This window comes from Betta splendens, chromosome 15, assembly GCF_900634795.4.
Source record: "Betta splendens chromosome 15, fBetSpl5.4, whole genome shotgun sequence".
NCBI lineage: Eukaryota > Metazoa > Chordata > Actinopteri > Anabantiformes > Osphronemidae > Betta > Betta splendens.
Genome location: NC_040895.2, coordinates 18,135,609 through 18,155,456, shown reverse-complemented (window position 1 = coordinate 18,155,456; position 19,848 = coordinate 18,135,609). Strand labels below are relative to the sequence as shown.

The window sequence follows — 19,848 nt, the reverse complement described above, 5'->3', positions numbered from 1 at the left end:
AACCACCTATTTCATCTATTTCGTCATCTCTGTGCTTGTCTTCCATGGAGCTTCCTAGAGAAAACCTGTTCCTTCATCGGGCTTTAACAACAACATGCATGAGCAAACACAAACACACACACACACACACACACACACACACACACACACACACACACACACACACACACACACACACACACACAGTTCTCTGTTTTTACCCAGAATGGCCCAATTGGGATGAGCTCTCCTGTTTCTACTGGGATCCTGCAGTTCTGTGGAGGAGGGGCTGCCTCTGCCCAGAGCAGGCTCTCTGCCCTGGGCGCCCCCCCTGCCCGGAGCCAAGGTGGCGGAGCTGCTCCACGGTTCCCCACCCTCTGTAAGAGACGTGCTTTATTGAGGAGCGCCAACCAACAGCCATCAGGGTTCACAGGGTTCAAAGGTCACAGGGAGGTGGAGGTCCAAATGATACTCACAGGTTAAAGGGGTGGGTGGGACAGAAGAGCATTCAGATCATTAGCTGACGGGCAAAAGGAACATTCTGGGTTTTGCAGGTGGGCAAAGGTAAAGTCAGAAGGAACACGGAGGAAAAAGGGCTTCATAAAATCAAGGACTTTAGCACCAGTTCAGAATTATTCTCTGTAAAACTGTTGAGGGAGTATAGTTCTTATCTGCAGCAGACAACGTGAGAAGAACATCTAAGCTCAGTCTAAAGAAAATCCCCACTGGTCCAAGCGATGCTCCATCGTCCTGAGAGCTGCACATGAAGTCCACACCAACGATCACGTTCCACCTGAAGCTACAAATAAACAGCCCATGTGCCACAATGGAACAGTTTGGGCTGTTTACCTAAATTACCCACAGTTGCTGTGGTGAGGAAGCGCGTGCCCACAGCTGAATCAGGCCCACAGTCACGAAGGCCTTGAAACAAAGCAGAGCAGAAGCACGTGAAGCTGCCTGGCAAATCCAGGGCACGCAGTTATAGATTTTTAGTTAGGAGGACGGTTGTGGATGAAACAAATGCAAATTTATGTATCAATGCCCTCATTTAACATGACTGAGAGCAAAGACTGGCACAGAACCAGAACTCAGCGGGATGTTTGTGTGTGCGCGTTTGTTGTGTGCCAGCGGGTGCTGGCGTTCTTGTACATGTGCGTATGGGGCTTGTACAGTCTTGGCTCCTGGTTGTGTGTGTGTGTCTGTTTAAGGCTGCGCAGCGATGCTGCTGTTGTGATCAAAAGGAGAGCAACAAAAGGAGACGATGGGGTGAAGCTATTATTCTCCAAAGAGAGGAGTGTGTTAGTTAGGGACACTGCTTTAATCAGACAAAGACTACACTCTATTGGACCGGTAGACACGGAGGCATGTATTTATAGTCTACACATGTTTTATCACGCTGCAAATGAAGCACATAATCAAACAAACGTAACGTGTTGTGCAGTTTGACAAGCAGACGCTGTTGTTGCTGCTGTGTTTCAGACATGGCGTCTACAGCAGCGACGTCACGCTCGCTTAGATAAACACAGATGAAGCCATTAAGTGGGGCTGATTGTGACGTTGCTTGTGTCGAGCTGAGACCATTCACATCCTTGAACCACAGGGAAAGCTTGTTTCCAACACATTTCAGCATAAGCACCACACACCAGCACACAATCCACTTACGCAAAAGGATCAAACCAAACAGTTCTGTCCAGGACCGCTTGTTTTGAGGCAGTAAAAAATTCTATTAACATAGAAGAGCATGAGTGAAAGTCCCGACAGCCGGAGCCGAAGCTAATCCTACAAGCTGAATGTGCACAGCTGAGGGCTGAGCGCAGCAGCACCTGCCAGAGGTCCGTCACAGTCAGCTGTGGCATCAGCGTCAGCCTCAAGTAATTACCTGCACTGTCACAAAATAATCCCAAATGTAATTACTTCACATCTGAACGCACTGAAAGGGGCTCACGCAAACAGCAGTGATTTACTGCAACCTGGACACAGGAAGGACTGAGCACAGGTCTCATCAATTTCAATTATTACTAATTGCTCCATGTAGACATACAGTAACAACAGCTGAGTCAATTCAAACTACTGTAAAAGCACAATGGTCGTTTACAAATACTAGCTGTAATGCACCTTCTCCTTACATGTACATGTAGTGTAAAACAGCACTGACTTCGCTTCCAGTCTGGCTGCACACGTCTCCAGGTACGAGTCTATCTGCGTAGGTGTCTGCGACAGTGTATGTGAAAAGTTAATTGTCCATATTTGCATGCAGCATAAAGCAGCGGTGGGAGGCAGACCTGGCACTCGCTCCCTCCCGCTGATTCGAGCTGTCAACAGCATTTATTAACTATGATGAATCACCCCTCCGTTCCACATCCAATCAAAGACCTCTCAGAGGGACTCAAATCTGGTCACCTTTAACTAAATGATTTTCTTGGCCCATGGTGCGCCAGGCAGCGATTGGACTGGCAACCTGATGATACGGCCGCTATTAGAATTATTCTGCCAATGGCCCACAGTTGCATCAGTCATTTTAGAAACAGTATGAGGAATTAAGTGGCCAGCTGACATGTAGCTGGAAAGGCAAGGAGGACTTTACAGGGCCTGATTGGAATGGGGAAATAGAAAGATGAAGAGATCTACAGCCTGAGGAAATCAAGGTGTTCTGACCGCGCTGTATGAAACAGCACTGAATGTGAAGCAGGCCCAGTCCTCATATTACAATGCAAGCTGGCAGCTTCCTATCAGAACAACACGCCTTCATCCAAAATGTGGCCGAACGCGTCTTAAAATAGCCCTCATTACTGAACACCTTGCTGAACGCTGTGCAGAGATAAGACAAGGTCACAGGAGCTCAGCCTGGAACTGTACACCTCGAACACGGAGAGGCACAAAGCCTCGGATCCCGGCCTGAACGGAAGCGCTCACACGTAAAAGAAGAGCACAACAAGGGGAAAAGAGGAATCAATAGATTCTTGTAGACGCAGCCTCAAGTTTCCAATCTAACACAGCGCCGTATTGATTAGGCGTCATAGGAGACGAGGCACAGGGACAGTAGCGTCGGCGGTGGATCTGAGTCTCTAACGAAACAAACTTGAACGGGACCTAAAGGAGCAGATCCTTCTACAGATCACATGGTGTCACGTATGATGTGCTGAGAGCCGCCTCCCGTCCACTCGCAGGCATCAGCAGGGAACGGGTCCAGAACCGGCTGAAGACCCGAGGAGAGTGTGTCTGCGGACGTCCAGATTAGCACCACTTTAACGTAGAGCTCATCTGGGCTTCAGACTGGGATTTCTCCTAGAAACTACTACTGAGTGTGAGAAACTGCAGGGAACGCGTGTCTAAAGCAAAGAGAAGCACCCTGGACACAACCTGCCTCCAGTTTAGGTCTGAAACTCAAGGTGGTTCACACACGTCAGCTGCAGTGGGTCAACGGCGCCACTCGGACCCTGAACCAGGGGACGTGTAGCCTAAAAGAAGAAACCATGAGTTCACTGGTGAGGTCAGAAATGCTTGATTGTGATTTCACTAAACCAGGAAACCCATGAGCTCATCAGCTGCTTGTTCCCAGAAAAACACGTCATTGTTTAGGAACCGCAGGCAGAAACAGTCTGTCGTTGGACAAATGCTCTGTATTTACTGTAGTCACTGAGTCTATTAAAATGCTGCTGACACACAGTTAGTCCTAAACAACGTGTGCGCCTCATGGATGTTCCACCAGTCACTACCAGCTTTTATGATAAATGACACACATTAATGCCAGGTGTCGGCGTCCACTGGTAACTTACAGCAGGTAAAGACGGGCCGGTTCCGTGTAGGACAGTTATGTGCACCTCCCACAGTAGCTGCTGTTAAATGTGTCAAACAGGCAGCAAGTGTGTTCAGCCGATCGACTCGGAATGACGTTAACAACAGGCAGGATACTTTTCAGTGTCTCTCCAAAAGATACACACAATAAATTATGTTTGTACCTCGGCAACTCCTCTGCATTCCCTCCTGACTCGCTCGCCCTCACATAAACACACACAGATGCAGGCTGCGCACAAACAAAGCGTGAGGAAGATGGTGCTGGACACTCTTATCTCCACACATTGGCAGCTCATAATGAGCACGACTTCCTTTCCAGCCAGTGGTGGAGCGGCGCTGACAGCCTCTCAGCCCTGCGTGTCAGCACAGGGGATTTGAAGCGCTGCCGGAGCCTGACAGCCGGGCCACGCACTTACAGATGTTTTCACACTCACAATTCACACACAGCAGCAACTGTGCTTCAAGGCTGACTTCAGTGGTAGGAGGGAAGAGGACAAGATGTGTTTGAAGTCTTGACACATGGAAGAGACACAATACCAAGCTTTGGTGCATTGGGGCCTATGAGTGGTGAGTGGGTGATGTAGCTGGTGCACCAGCCAACTGGGAGGAGGACGGAGCTCGAGCCAAACACACATCAGTGCACAACGACGAGCCAGAGGACACACGTCGTGATATCTGCAGAACCCGGCAGAACGTAACAGTTACTGACGCCTTTGACGTGGAAGAACAGGAAGTGAGAAAATGAACCAAAAGTTGAAGTTTGCTGGAAATCTCATGCACAAAGTATATTTTGCACAACTTGCAGTTTGAAGTAAGTGCTGCCAAGGTAAATGTTCTACTATCATTTGAAAACGTCCACGGGCCAAAGTGAAATGAAGTGGATGCAGGAAAAGCACCTCCTGGAATGCACGGGTTCTTATCTGTTCTCACTGGCCGCCACCTCCACCTCCGGCCACAGCTGCCGCGCTCATGTTAAGGCACTGACTGTGGATGAGAGTCCTCCCATCTCTCATCACGCTCGCACCAAATAGACGCGCACACAGCGAAAGCGACCGTGCGACTGTATAATTTGATAGAAGCCAAAAAAATATTTCAAAAATCGCATTCTCATCATAATAAAAGGTCAAATAATAAAATCAATACAATAAAAAATAGTCAAGACTAAGAAGCCAGAAGCTTGGTTTGCATCTGTAGAAACAAGAGATGAAGTGGAGGACAGTGGCTGATGAACGTCAGGAGGAAAACACATCTTAAAGCTTCCTGAAACAGCAAGCGTTCATGAACGCAGCGTGTTTTATTCCTTTTTCTCTACTGCTTTTATTTTCCAGGGATGAGACAAATGTTGTGGCAGTAAGTCCACTTGAATCCTAAAATAATCCTCCGTTTCTGTTGCTCGCTCCTGCACGGTTCACTGACTCCAACGCAAACAACTGCTGAGGAGAAATGCAGCCATTTTAGCAGAACTTTTCTCCCGTTCTGAGCGTTCAAACGCGTCTAGGTTTTTGTTTACTTCTGTACAAAACCACCATCTACGTTCACACAAAGGGTGCAAACGTCAGGATACATGCCATGGATCCAACATCCAAAGAGGTCAAGAGCTGAACACAGAAAACGGGAACAAACGGAGGGAAAAGGAAAAGCAATCAACCGTTGAAGCATCTGATTCACATCAAGTCATTAAACACACGTCGACCTCCACAACCAGCGTGTTACATGCACCACTCACATCCATGGGATTTAAGCTTCACCACTTAAACACAGTAATATCTAAATATAGTGAAAATACCCCATGACACTGTGACTTCGTGTCACAAAGGATGATTCATTCACAGCAAATCTCACTCAACAGCATCAGGAAACCAAACATTCTCCTTGAAACTACTTTGAACCGTCGGCAGAAGAAGCACATCCACTTCACTGGAGCCCACGTCTGTGTAATGAAATCAGACCGACTACGAGTGTGTGATTAGAAACAGGTGCTGGCACACAGCAGGGTGCCTTCGCGCATATGGAGCACGTGTGCATCAGGGCGTCGGGAGAGATTAGTGGCTTCAGCCGAGACGTGGGACTGACGACGGGCAACGCGGCCGCCGTGAGGTCCGTCTCTGCAACGTCTGAAACCTCACAACGTCCACATGACGCAAAAACAACAGCTCTACATTCTATGGACTGGAGCGGGAGCCGCCCTCTGGTTCCGCGCTGGGTAGATTTCTGGTAAACATACATTTTCAGTTTCCAGCTGCTTCCGTAGATGCACCATGGCAATGAATCATGTTGAGCTGTCTGAGTGATCAAACACGGGCTTTAATCATTTCTTCTGTGATCCTGCTCCTGTCACCTCGCCCTTTAATTTCCATAGAAAGAGCAGAGGAGGCAGAACCATCCGACGCGCTGTGCTCTTCGACGTCCCCTTCTATTCACTGACTGAGCTCACCTCTCACCCTCCATCGCTGCTCCCACTCTGTGATTAGTTGTATTCTCCTTCCAGCCTAATCATCTGTTTTCCTTCCATCACATGTGCATTCATGGTTCTCTCCTGCTCACGCCGTGTTAGGAGACTCGACAGACAGTACGACTACGCTGCACTTTACAGTAAGTTTAGTCATAACTCTGATATTATGTAAGAGCATTATGCAAACCTGCCAAACTTAGGAGATATTTGAAGCTCTTAACCTCCCACATTTTACACAAACTACAGTTTTTTCTACATTTTCTCAAATGTTTGATGCTCATGTAAAGTACTGCATTGTTCCACCTTGTGAGCAGCTCGTCTCTACAGTCTCTACAGTCTCTACAGTCTCTCAGTCTTTACAGTCTCTCCTTGGAGACTCTACAGTCTCTTGGGAAATCACGAATCATGAGAGGTCACGTGCAAATATTGCTTCTATTTAAGAGACACTATTTCAAATATAAACACATACACAAAATGTTAACGTGCTACAGTTTTCAGACCAAGCAACAAACCTGAAGAGTTCTGGCCGGAGAAAGGAAAGTCTCTCTTTTTAAGGTGTTATGTGATAAAGAAATCACCTAGAGATGGTTTGATATTAAAAATAACTGAGAATTGCGAATCTCTGTCGTCACTCAGCCTAATTTGCTGGTTAATTGTCAGACATGTATGCAATCACCACCACTGTGCTTCAGAACCAGTCGCCCTCGTGTATCCTGTCCTTGTTGGTAACAGCTGTAGAGTAGCGTGTAGTCGGACCTGTAAGTAATTTATTTCCTACTGAATCCAGTCCATTTAATAGAGAACAGCAAAGAAAGAATGGACTTAAGACGAAGCAAATGGGTCATGAAGTCAGTTCCCAGTCCAGGACTCTGTTTACTGTTTACCTGCATCTCACCACCCACATGATGATGTCACCTCACAGTAGCTGAGGGCAAATCAGCATATTAGGAGATAAACATGACAAGAAACAGAGAGAATGCCTTCTATCAAGAAGGGTCAAAATATCAGCGTTTTCTTCAAAGACGTGGAGGTGAAGCACGATTCCACACAACACTCCTCAGTTGCACCGTAGTAATGAACACGTAACCAGTAACATCACTGAGCCAGGCTTCAAATACCCACAGCGGTCTGAGGCGCTGAACGGCTGTGAAGAAGGGAATAACATCACCATCTAGAGGCTCGGGTCAGCATCGCTCCACAGCAGAGAACGCCTACGAAGCTCTCATGAGTAATTCACAGAGACTCACACTGTCTTCAACAAGTGGACACAAACAGCCACAACTGCACTGAAAGCCAGCATCCACAGCATCCACACTGCTTCAGAACTATAGCTCCCCATGCAGGTCACTTCCAGCCAGCATGCGGTTCTGCCGGGCCCAAAACAGGGTGAGGCAGAGACGTCCGGCGGGCGGGCGGGCGAGCGAGGGAGCGAGGGAGGACGGGTGACACACAGATGACCTTTGATGAGAGCATGCAGGCACAGCGTGGAGCTCAACGGCGTCTCAACAGGAGCAGACAATCATTAAACATTAAAGAGCAGATTCTGGAGGATGCGGCCCAGATGCCCACAGCTTCTGCACAGCACCTGGGCTCTCTTTGCTCTTACCTATGATGGGAGCCAGGCGGAAAATGTCCGACAGGCGGCTGTTGACGGGCTCGTACGGAGAGTCCTCCAAGAAGTCATTGCCTGAGGAAAAGCGCCGCATTAGATGAAGAAGAAATGCAGGTTTTCTCCCCCCTCACATTGTGCTGCATGTGACATGATGTATTTGGGTCAGTCGATACACGCTGGCACGGAGCCGCACGCCTGATTAGGCAGGTTGGTCAGCTGTGTCGCACAACTGGACGTCCACTCACTGGTGATGAACTGGATGCAGTTTGGGACTAAAAGGCTCCCCTGCTACGATCAACACTCTGAGATGGGACTGCCAGCGCTGAGGGGCTTCATGCCCCATTACCTCCAAGGAGAGTGATTTAAGGGGTCAAAAAGTGGACTGAGGCTCTGAGCTGAGTGAGAGGCCAAATTTAAATGAATTATGAATGATTGCACATTATCGCATCGAACGCCTAATTATTGAGCTGTGTGCCACTTTAGGGGTTCAGTGTTTTTGTGTGTGCTAATGAAGTGTGTGTGTGTGTGTGTGTGGGGGGGGGGTGCTTCACCAGAGACAACCTACTGTACGGACACAGACGGTAGTTCTGAACAGTCTTTGCCCAAAACGGGCCCAGACGGACTTGGATTTGTGTTCTAGCGCTTGAGCCTCCGCATTAAACGATGGCTCGTGAAACGTAAGCAGACTGTGCTCCACTGACCCTGCAGGGACTGGTAGATGCCCCAGTAGATGCGCAGGCAGTACTTCTCCTTCTTCATGCCCCGCTTGCAGCGGCAGTTGTACAGCGGGCTCTGCTTCAGCGCGTCCACGGCGCTCCGGCACTCGTCCCGGGCGTCCTGGCCCGCCACCAGGCTGAAGTTGCTCTCCCTGCCGCCGGCCACGCACTGCCTCATCGTGCGGTACTTGGAGCTGCACGCCTGCTCCTTCAGGCACTGCTCGCTGGCGCGGACGCAGTCCAGGCGGGCGGCCCCGGCGCGCAGGTTCTCCTCGGCGGAGCACAGCACATCTGGAAGCACAGGCGGCATCTGTAACGCGGCTACACAATGACGACGCGTGTCTGGTTCTGTTGCTGAGCAGCTGTGGACCGTTACGCTTCATCCTAACGCGATGACTTCACCTCGTGACCCGCGCGCGGCGGGCGGTCCGCCGGGCGCAGCGTGGCGCGGTTCGGATACGGTACCGTCTGTGCGTGGTCCGGACTCGCCGGCTACTGAACCGCCGCAGGCGCTTCTACTAAAGCTCTAAAGGCGCTAAGTCCCGACAGCACCGCTGCTGGAGGCGATGAATCAAGTGCCCACTTACCTAAAGTCCAACTTCAACTTACCTAAAAGAGGCAGGATGACGCACAGCACTGCGAAACGCATCGTCGTCCTCTCCTTGTGAAGCACAAGCCGTGTCAGAAAGAACGGTACCGCTGAAGCGACTTCTCACTACTTTAATTCCCAGGGTACTTCCACTGTATTGAAATCCATTGAAAACGCGGCCAGTTGGTTCCGCTGTTCAGAACAAATCCAGCAATTATTCCCCCTCCAGAAGTGTCCGGTCCCGGCGGTCCGGCTCGTCCTGGTCCTCAGAACCACACGCCTCCGGGCTCCGTCCCTCCTCGTGCGGGTGGTCTCCTCGCCGCCGGGAGACAAAGGCTGTGGATCCGCGCAGAGGTGCAGGCGAAGCGGACTGCGCTCCAACTCCACTCACTTGGATGCTCGCGTCTGTGCGTCTGAGCGCGCGCAGCCAACTGGAGCCCCGCTGCTGCACAGCGCGTCGAGCAGGAGGCGACTGGCAGCTTCCACTCGCACTCAACTACACGAGACCTGCGATCAATTTACAGACTGGCCTTTGTTTTCCACCAAACGCAGGCTCGCGACGGCGACATTACAGTTATTTTACAGAAAATAACGAGTCACCTCCTTATTGACCGACACAGCGAAATTAAGTCTCAATGGATGTACAGCAGCACAACAACAACAACAACAACAACAACAACAACAACAACAACAACAACAACAACAACAACAACAACAATAATAATAATAATAATAATAATAATAACAATAACAATAACAATAACAATAACAATAATAATTACATTTTTTCGGCTCTATTTATGATGACTTTGCAGTGTGGTCTCACACACAAAACTATAACTTTTCATGCACATTAAATTATAGAGATGCAGATATACAGGGGGCATCCACAGAGGGCACGTTTCTGTAACTGAGTGCATGTTTGTGGAGCACATGAAGTTTTCAGGAACCGATTCCTCACCACTCACTGTAAACCGCCTGCTCGTGATATTTCAACTCGGCGCCCCTCCCTGTTTGTTATAATGTTGATCCCATTTGCAAATGAGGAAAAAAACGGCACCTGTCAACTTTGACCAGTGTGGGCTGTGAGGTATTCGATGCTGACACACTTCATGGGTTGTAATATAATATAGACTCAACCAAAATATGTTAAACCTTCCATGAAAGCAGGCTGACAGCTGAAAGAACCTGCTTCAGTAGCAGCAGAGTGGACACTGTGAGACTGTCGCCATCTGTTGGTGGCTCTGACGTAAAGGTCAATCCTAAAAGTAATCACGTGAAACCATTGGTGATACTTTTAAACTTTAGAACCCCAAAATACGAGCATAGCATTAAACACCTCTGTTTTATCGATGTAATGCTTAATGAGCGGAAATCGAACAAACACAGCATGATCTTAATCATGTGCATGATGCATCATGCGACTCGTAACTCTGCCTACAGCTTATTGATTGGCCATATAGTGTGTTCTGGGGTTAATCCACTTGGCTAAATACACGGGACCAGACTATGTCAATGAGCCTCTCTGCATTAAAGAGTGGACCGAATCAATCAAGGATGCTGGCGTGCGTAAATCAAGCCTGTTCCTCCATGCACAGAGAGTGGGAGCGGCAGGTTCATTCAGAGATGGGCATGAAACAGCCTATTGGAGCGTCACTGAATAATGTCTATTGAAAAAGAAGCTGTTATTAGGTAAGTACAATGAATCAACCTGCCAGGTACAGTCACTTTTCAAAATTACTTGCAGTTTTTATAATAGATGTCCACAGCTATTTTTAAACAGAGAACATTACTAGAAAGGAGACAAAAATGAGTAGAAGTGAAGAACTGGAGTTACTGTTACTGCTAATTGTGTGCTTACACGTTGATGACTTTGCTGTTCCAAAGTCTCCAAAGGGCTCTTGCCAGTCAGAAGAAGGCTCAATGTGCAATTCATATAAGGCCTCAATCAATATATGATATGAACTAATTTCCCAAATGAATGTCACAATGATGTAGTCCACAGGTCGTTTAACGTTTCACACTGTAATGTGCTTCATGGCACAAGATCAGAAGCCTTTTTTTACCATCGGTGAAACGAGAAAATTGGTCAAAGTCAGGATTTGTATAACAAATGTACAGAGTGGGCCTCAGTGGACTACTCTGCTACGGAGAAAGCTGATGCAGCACTGCATAATGTTCAAGCCTCGAGTGGAGTGGAGACTTATGGACGACAGTGGACGGGACCACAGTGAGCTAATACTGATGGAGCTTCAAGGCTTCGACAGCGGCCCCTTAAATGCAGTCACCCCCTAAAAAGGCTAAAGCTTAGCACAATTATGAGCATGGATACCAGGAAATCACATAGGAAATTCAATTAAGTGTCTATTAGAATTATGTCTAAAACTTATAATAAACCAAAGTACAAAACTATTACAGAATTGTTTATAAAATGTACACGCAATGCAGTGCTCAGGATTTAATGTACTTCAACCCTATAACTACAAATAAACTAGCTAACACAGCTTCCTTGAGCGGATTTACATAATCACATAAAACACGCCAATTAACGTGGGGCCGCATTAAAGTAATTAAAGTTCAGGCAAAAGAACCGTGACATGGTTCATTTGGTCATTTTAGCCTTTCTAATGCATACAAATAATACACGTTGTTGAAGAGAAAGGGGCGGAGCCAATATTACAAACTGCGTCACTGGCGTAACTACGAAGTCAATAACGTTAAATGCTGCGTTGTTGGCGTAGCTACGATTTGAAGCAGATTAACTTTAACAGTATTCATTTAATTCTGCTTTATTTTCAGCTAACAGCTAACTCCAGATGAGTTTAGATACTCTCTTTCAACAAATCCTTTTAACCGAACAAAAGTTAACAGAACAGACACACAAATTCAAAGAAGGTAATTCTGAATTAGCATTTCCAGTAGCATAGGAGCTGAACAGCTATAAGCTAGCTAACATTGGTAGTATGTGTAGTATAATGACACGTTCAATGAGTTTTTTTAAATACTACAGATAAATACTACCACTATGTATAAGCCCATTGTTCGAGACATATTTTTCACAGGATGCTTATTTGTAAAATTGATCATTAGCTTGTTACCATTTGTCTTCATTCCAGTCAAAGTAGCCGTCATCAGATGCAATGAGAAGCTCAAAACCGCTACTGAAAAGTATGAAAAGATTTCCGCTGCGCTTGATGAAAAGGTGAGATGCCTTTTGTAGTTGCCACAGTCTAAATTATGTATGGCTCCATGTGTTATGACTGTACAGTAGATGTCTCCTAATGCAGTCATGTTTTGAACAAAAAGTGGTCAGAACCTGTGCCTCATGGGTTAGAAACCGAGAGCGAGCCTGTTCCTGCTCAGACCGGTAGTGGACCGGTGATGGACCGGTGAGAGACCGGTGAGAGACTGGTGATGGACTGGTGAGAGACCGGTGGTGGACCGGTGGTGGACCGGTGAGAGACCGGTGGTGGACCGGTGATGGACCGGTGAGAGACCGGTGGTGGACCGGTGAGAGACCGGTGAGAGACCGGTGATGGACTGGTGAGAGACCGGTGATGGACTGGTGAGAGACCGGTGGTGGACTGGTGAGAGACCGGTGATGGACTGGTGAGAGACCGGTGATGGACCAGTGAGAGACCGGTGGTGGACCGGTGAGAGACCGGTGAGAGACTGGTGGTGGACCTGTGATGGGCCGGTGATGGACCGGTGAGAGACCGGTGAGAGACCGGTGATGGACCGGTGAGAGACCGGTGATGGGCCGGTGTCCGCTCCAGCATTAGCGCTATTGACACTTGAAGTGCACATTGGTATATTGATGAGCTGATCTACATTATGATTTAAATCACTTAATCTCCATGTCATTTCATCAACACTGTAAAGGATCGATTTCACTGTAAAATCAATGCCTAATTTCCCCCAGATAACATTAGTGAAACCTTCCAGCCTGTGAGATATGATGTCAAAGACAGGCTCGTTGACCTTTCACAAATATTGCTAATTTACAGTAGTCCCGTGCTTGTAAAATTGTTTAATCCAAACAGCAGATTACTTTGGCAAATTACAAGGTTGGTAAATACACCGTGTCTGTCAGTGTAATCCCTTAAAATGGAAAATTGCTACTGTTTACATCATAAAGAAATGCAGGGTGTGATACTGCACCCAGTGTTTACAGCTCACATGATGTAATGTCTTACGGTTTATGAAGGCTACCTAAGATAATTATAGTGTTTAGAAAACTGGGACGTGATTGTGTTCATTGAAAACATACAGTATTATTCCAGTACCATAAAAGAAACAATAAATTGACTTTGTTTCATTGCTGCTGTAACAAACAAGTAATGTCTGGGGCAGCTTTTAAATTACCCTCCAGTACTTAATGTTTGTGCTAGCTGCCTTTCAGTGACATGTCTCACATACAGTATAAAGCATGTGTAATGTGTTTCCTTTGCTATATATTTGTCTCTGGAGCTGTTTTGTCTTATCGCTCATATTTGTGGGCTCCAGGCTCAGCATTTGTCTGCGATGAGTCTGCAGCACCATCTGATGAAGAAATGTGAAAACCAGATGTTACAGCAAATTGAGGACATGCTCTGTCAGAAAAGCAGCTTCGAGGAATGTCTAGTAGGTTGAAGCTTAAATCAATAATACTATATAACGTAATATTGATTATGTGTAATATGACTACCTGATCAGCATTTTCAGTTAAGTTGCACCATTATTTGAGGTGTAAGCCTTATGATCAGATAACCCTTTAAAAATTATGAAAACCATTATTCTCACCTATTTATTAGCATCAACTGTTGATAATTCTCCTGAAATGTATCATTCATATTAATGGAGCGAGAGAAGAAGCATTTCAAGCAGTTGTATAAATATTACTTGAAGTTCTTTCCGTGATCCTTTTTTGAATTTCAGGCCAAAATAAAGAAGGAGTCCAAAGATGAAGAGGAAAATTTTCTTCAAGAGATCTCAAGGTTCAACAGTGACTTCAGTCTTCGTGGGAACAGAGAGACAGTGTTTGAGAGCCAAACACACACTGAGATCCTGGACCTGGAGAGGGAGATGGAAGCATTATACAAAGGTCATAAAACACTGTTCACTCTAATGTTGTCAGTAGACAGAGGTTAAATAACGCACATGTTGATTTCAGAGATATCTGGCTTTAATTTATAGATAGAAACTACTGAGTGCTGTGAAACTAAAGATGCTGCTGAGCAGGCTGGTTTCTCAGTGTTTAAAATAATTTCATCTGGAAAGTTATTACTTGTGATTCTTCAGGGTAAACAGAATGAGAGACCAAACTAACTCACAGAAGCCTGTTTCTCATATGTAGCATAGTTTGAAAAGGATATTTTAGTCTGCAACCTAGTTTGCTTTTGTGTCTTCACAACCAACCTGCAATTACTGTACGAGTATAAAGCCCCTGAAGTGTAAAGTCCCTCGTTTCAGTGTGATATTTAAATTCAATGCAGCTCACACTTTAACACACCTGGCCCCTGCAGCACTAACGAGATTTTTGTTGTGAACATACAACCATTCAAGTGTGTGGGAAAATAATTGGCATTGAAAGTAAAATGTGAAAAAGAAGCTTTTGAGACCATGGTTTTAGTAAAGTGAAGTGTAAAGGGGTAGAATATTTTTCTATGTAAGTGTGCGAAAACTAAATGTAAAACTTCTCTGATGCCAATTATCACAGCTAACATTTTGAACTACTGTACAGTATATTTCCCCTGAATGGAACATGTCATAGGACATCTCTGAAATGCTCACATAGCAGCTTCACAGAATAAATGATTTATTTCAGTTTGATATCAATCTATCCTGTTCGTGTTCATGCAGAGATGGAGCTGATGAGCCACAGGAACGGTCCCATGAGCTCCCTTCAGAAAGAGAAGAAAGCTCTGCTCTTCGAACTTCACATTCTGGATAAGACAGTAAAAGGTACGCAAAAAACAGAAGCTTATTTCTTATTTCAGACGGTGTGGAGTAATGATTTGTGTTGTTTTAGATACATTATAATACTCCAGTTCTCCACTTTGTGCAGTTAGAGAGGAACCAACTACTGTAATATCAAGAGTTTACACATCACAGTTCAGTCCTTTGGTCTTCAGAAGGCTCCTTTTGTTTGTGTTCACTCCTGTCTTCTTCGTTGATGTCTCTTCCTGCCAGTGCCCTGTCTGTGTATGATTTATTTATATTGATCTCCTGCACCTGTGTCCTGGTTTGGCCTCCGCTCTCTACAACATGCCTAGTTTAATGTAATGTAGTGTCAAAAAGACTGCACAACTCTACTGATACTGGTTTAAGCAATAGAGAATAGGCCCGTGAGTTTGTACAGTAAGAATAGCCCAAGCTTAGAACGCTGGGGGGTTCTCTGTATAATCCAGTCACTGTCTTGTCATTTTGTTCGGTTTATTGCTCCTGATTGTAGACTTGGATCGGCAGTTGAGCGAGGCTCAAGTAACGACGGAATCTTTGAAAGTGGAGAGCTCGTTTGTCAGTCAGAAATCTCTTACTGACAGCACCTGTCTGAGGTGAGTATTATCAACTGTCTCCAGGCTGAGGGAGGTTTATTAGTTTGGCATAAAATACATATTATACAAGTAAATTCTCCTGGGAAATGAAAGCAGACAAACAAAAGGCAAAAGGAGCAAACTAGGAAAAAAACGACATGCGAACACAGCACTTAGTTATTTTGCAGATCATAAAAGAAGTTATTCTGCAGAGATATCCTTGGAGCTTTCCAGATTTTATCTTATGATTTTTTTTAATATTCCCTGCTCTGCAGCTGTGATGTTTAATTAGCAGTGCGTTTTGTGAAAGCTGCCAAAGATCCTGGTGTTCAGTGGTGCAGCCTGTCCTCTCCTCACTAGGGTTCTGTAGTTTTCACTGCTGTGATAACTGTGGCAGATGAAAGAATCCCACTGTTAACAACACAATGTAATGCAGCAGTCTGTCTGGATGTTGGATTTAAACAGTTGGGATGTTGTGGAAATTGCAAACAAAATCAGAATGCAGTGATTAGCAAATTATATAAGCACCTATGTTATTGAAAAATATATAAAGATAAGAAACTGTTTAAAAGTGAGACATGTGAATGTTCTTAAATTTAAAATAAATGTTAATTTATGTTTTCCCAATGTCTTATTATAAAGACGGCTGGGATAGAAGCCAAATCTCTCTGGATTATTTTCGATTCACACAGCATTTCTTGGTTTTATATAAACATGGTAATAGATAAAGGTTTATAATTTACAGGGAATCATTTAGAAGTGCTGAATGAACACGTAACCCAGTCTCCCATCTGTGTTTCTCTCTCCCTGTATGTGTCTGGCCAGAGTCCAGATCTAGAAGTGTAAATAACAGAGCATTAAGGCCATTTGGCTTAATTAAGGCTTTGATCCGCATTGTATTTCACTCAGTCAACAAGTAGAGAAAGAAACTAAGCTTAATGTGATTGATACATGGACGTCCGTAAAAGAAATTAATGATGGGCTCGGTTGCATTTCCTGCATCTTACCATCTCATAAATATCTGTTAGTTTTAGAGGAATGCAAACTAAGCATGTTCAGTAATACCCGCACATTTCAGTGCTGGTACAGTGCAATGTACACATTAGAAGTGAAGTGTTTTGGATCAAAGGTGGACTGTTCACTTTCAGATCAGACGTCTCTGTATCTTAACACCTTCTTAACGTGGACTCTCCAAACCGCAGGCTCTACTCATGCTATTCCCTCAGACAGTGGGGGTCTTAGGCCAAAACGCCCAGTAGTTCATAACTTTATTATCCGGATGCTGATTTCCATTTTGACTGAATGGTTTGATGAGGATGACTGTACAGTGCGCGTCCCGTCACAGAACAATGGGCACTAATCCGGCAGCCGGCACTCGTGGAGGAGTCAGCGATCAATCAGTTTTAGAATATGAGTTCCAGAAGCTGAGAATATGATGTGCTGACTGATGTGACGGTGAGCGCTGTTCCTCCCTATTCTTCCACAAAGAGCTTTCTTTTATTTAATTAAAAACTAGATCGATAGTGTTCCAGGAAGGACGGGTCATTGTTTCTGCTGATGCTACTACTTTGGATAATGTCATGTCTTAACAAATCCCACCACCTACAATATCACAGGGAGGGTTCAGTTTTGTTGTATTTTTAAAAGTTGTTGAATGAACGTCTTTTCCTCCCTCTTTCATGTAGTGGCCACTCTCCTCGCAGCCTTGTCCTACAGTCAGTCATTCATTTGCGTAGCATGTTCTGTTCACTCATCAGCCTCATCAAATACTGCAGACCTGTCGTTACCCCTGGGCTTATTAGCCTCAGGAAGTGCTGAGGGTGTGGCTCTGGAGCAGAGAAGACCCCTCTCACTCACTCTTATGATCAGTCATCCTGAACTGGAACCATAAATTCTGTCTTCAGCCGCTGCAGCCTCTCTTTTTAACTGTGCACTTATTGATTGTTGGAAATTGAATGCACGTCAATCTGAATGAGTGCTGCAGTCATTTAAAAAGTGTTCAGTGTGCAAAACAGGGCGACCACCAAAGCGGATCGTTCACTGTCACATAATAGAAGGATACCTGAAATACTCTGTTTGGGCTTGATGATTTAGCAGAAGTGTGGATCTTTGTCATACTGTAGATGTGTGGCTGCTACATCGTGAAGGTCTGTTTGAAGGTGTCATTACAGGGCTTCCTGTCTGAGGATTGTAAACTTGTGTTTCCTTTAGTTTTGAAAAAGCAATTTTCCTTTAGTTTATTTTCTTTTTTATTGAACTCCAAAGGTGTTATCTGGTCTGTAGTCCACTGCATCTCTGTATAGATCCTTGACGCCGCTGCTTCAAAAGTTAAAGTTATTGGGAGGCGTGGACCCAAATCCAGCTTTTGTTGCTGAGGCAAGCAGAAGCAAGTAATACAATTTTATTTATGTTCATCAAATTACAGAGTGAGATTCTGTGTTTGATATAAAGGCCAGCAGAAATGATTCAGTCAAAGACAGCGAGGTTGTTCAATGTGAAACCTCTTAAACGTTTTAGAATCCAAGTTAATCTATTCAAAATGCAAAACTGTTGCGCCTTATTTAATTGCTTGTTTCTCTTTAGACCTGTAACAGAACTAGCGCAGGAGGATTGAATTAGTGCAACACACATAATATACAGGAAGTGTCCATTTTCCAGAATTCATTATTAATTTCTCTGCCCCTCATTTTGATGTTTTTCCTGCAGTTACAACCAGTGTAACATTTTCCTCAACTGGAGGCTTCTTCTTGATTTATTGCTCTCGGTTTTTTCTACCTTTGGTCGTGTCCTGTGGGGCTTCCTTCCATGTGTCCTCGGTCCCTGGGGAGAGCAACAACACATACAGGTTGCAGTGACTAGGCAGCATTCACTGCAGCTTATTAGAGCAGAGCTGCAGGTAATTCTCCTTCCTCTAATGAACTCAGAACTTAGTTCTCAGGGTGTCCAACCTTCCTGCTCGCGGTGCATTTAAACAATCTGTGCAGTGAGTTGGGCAGAGCTGGGAAACTTCTCAGTCTCAAATTACTAAACAGCTGCAAATTCATCCATGTGGAAGTTGAGCCATTATTTAGTGCAGGATGTCATTTCATTTTATTCTAAGATAAAGCACAGCAACAAAATACCACAAAATCTAAACATAATGAAACAATGACAAACTTTGCATGTATATCAAACATTTAAATCTCAACATATCGAACCAAAAATGCTGATGCTTAGCTTCTCTTAACAAATCAACTCACCACAGTTTACAAACTATAGTAACATTGATTTTATCTGTTTCAGTTTGAGAAAAGAGTTGGAGACGTATAAAGAGCAAGAGCTTCGGCGAGAGGCGCTCGCCTCAGAGATCCGCTTCCTGCAGTCAGTAAGTTGCTGGAGTCACAAAGAGGCTTTTGTTCTGCCACCACACAGTTATTCATGCATCATAAGCATCAGCCCCAGGCTGAGGTGTAGCACTTTGTTCACAAGAGACATAATGTTCAACTCATCCGTCTTCTTCCGGTCCTTTAGTGGGTTTGTGGCCTCTCGTTCAGTTTGTGTCTTTTCTGTTTGCAGGAGCTGGACGGCAGCCAAGGAGCGAAGCAACATTAGGTTTGGCAAAATAACACAGAAATTACACTGTCGTGAGGTTTATATTCTGTTAAACAAAGAAACATGCCATCGAAGGCACACAAGATAGAAGGATGTTAAATGTATTCTAATGCCTTCATGAGGAGTGGATGATCATCAATAGAGGTCTAAGTGGTTTGTGTAACCTAAAAAAAGGTAAAACTAAAATGATTGGTTGTCTTGGTTACTGCCTACAAACAGTTTTAATATAAAGTGGTGCCTTCATATATGACTCGTATTTGTACTAAACAAGCACATGAAGTACACATTGATCAGACCTGAGCTGCTGTTGGATTAGATGTGGTTTTACACTGCCCTCTGCTGCCCATGCTGTGGCATAGCTGCAGCAGGAGAGACTCTGGGAACCACTAGACACAGATGGCCACATATCTGAAGGAACAGGGGTTAACAGGCCTTAGATCCACAGCCACGAGCGTTGGCGATGACGCTGACAGCGCTCACTCAGTCAGTTCACCACCGACGTCAGGGTTTGCTCCAAGTCAGGGTTTAGTCTTCAACACTGCTGGTTGAAAGCACACAGAAGATTCTCATGTTGAACTTTAATGCTTCCCTTAAATAAA

The 19,848-nt window shown here is 45.2% G+C and overlaps 2 protein-coding genes across 5 annotated transcripts in view; one reads left to right on the top strand and one right to left on the bottom strand.

Moving 5' to 3' along the window:
• Positions 1-9,714, bottom strand: part of gfra1a (gdnf family receptor alpha 1a) — a 52,434-nt gene extending 42,720 nt beyond the window's left edge. Inside the window, exons 1-4 of one of the 2 annotated variants that reach the window (XM_055502837.1) lie at positions 9,164-9,714; positions 8,540-8,845; positions 7,833-7,913; positions 201-356 (exon numbers count right to left, since the gene is read on the bottom strand). In XM_055502837.1, the coding sequence (XP_055358812.1) occupies positions 201-356; positions 7,833-7,913; positions 8,540-8,845; positions 9,164-9,203 (583 nt within the window). In that variant the 5' untranslated portion in view covers positions 9,204-9,714. The remainder of the gene's footprint in view (positions 1-200; positions 357-7,832; positions 7,914-8,539; positions 8,846-9,163) is intronic. The other variant, XM_029175815.3, reaches the window with a different exon arrangement.
• Positions 9,715-11,828: 2,114 nt separating this feature from the next.
• ccdc172 (coiled-coil domain containing 172) lies at positions 11,829-19,492 on the top strand. 3 transcript variants are annotated; one of them, XR_003783265.3, is made up of 9 exons: positions 11,829-12,038; positions 12,260-12,345; positions 13,650-13,766; positions 14,061-14,226; positions 14,985-15,086; positions 15,577-15,679; positions 18,365-18,554; positions 18,941-19,022; positions 19,214-19,492. XR_003783265.3 is itself a non-coding variant. In XM_029127730.3 (8 exons), the coding sequence occupies exons 1-7, from the start codon at positions 11,960-11,962 to the stop codon at positions 18,511-18,513; spliced, it is 663 nt and encodes a 220-aa protein (XP_028983563.1). In that variant the 5' UTR covers positions 11,833-11,959; the 3' UTR covers positions 18,514-18,554; positions 18,941-19,022. The 3 variants fall into 3 exon arrangements, 2 of the variants coding, with proteins under 2 accessions (XP_028983563.1, XP_028983562.1); XM_029127730.3 differs by lacking the exon at positions 19,214-19,492 and having other exon boundaries at positions 11,833-12,038; positions 18,504-18,554; XM_029127729.3 differs by lacking the exon at positions 18,365-18,554 and having other exon boundaries at positions 11,836-12,038.
• Positions 19,493-19,848: the final 356 nt, after the last annotated feature.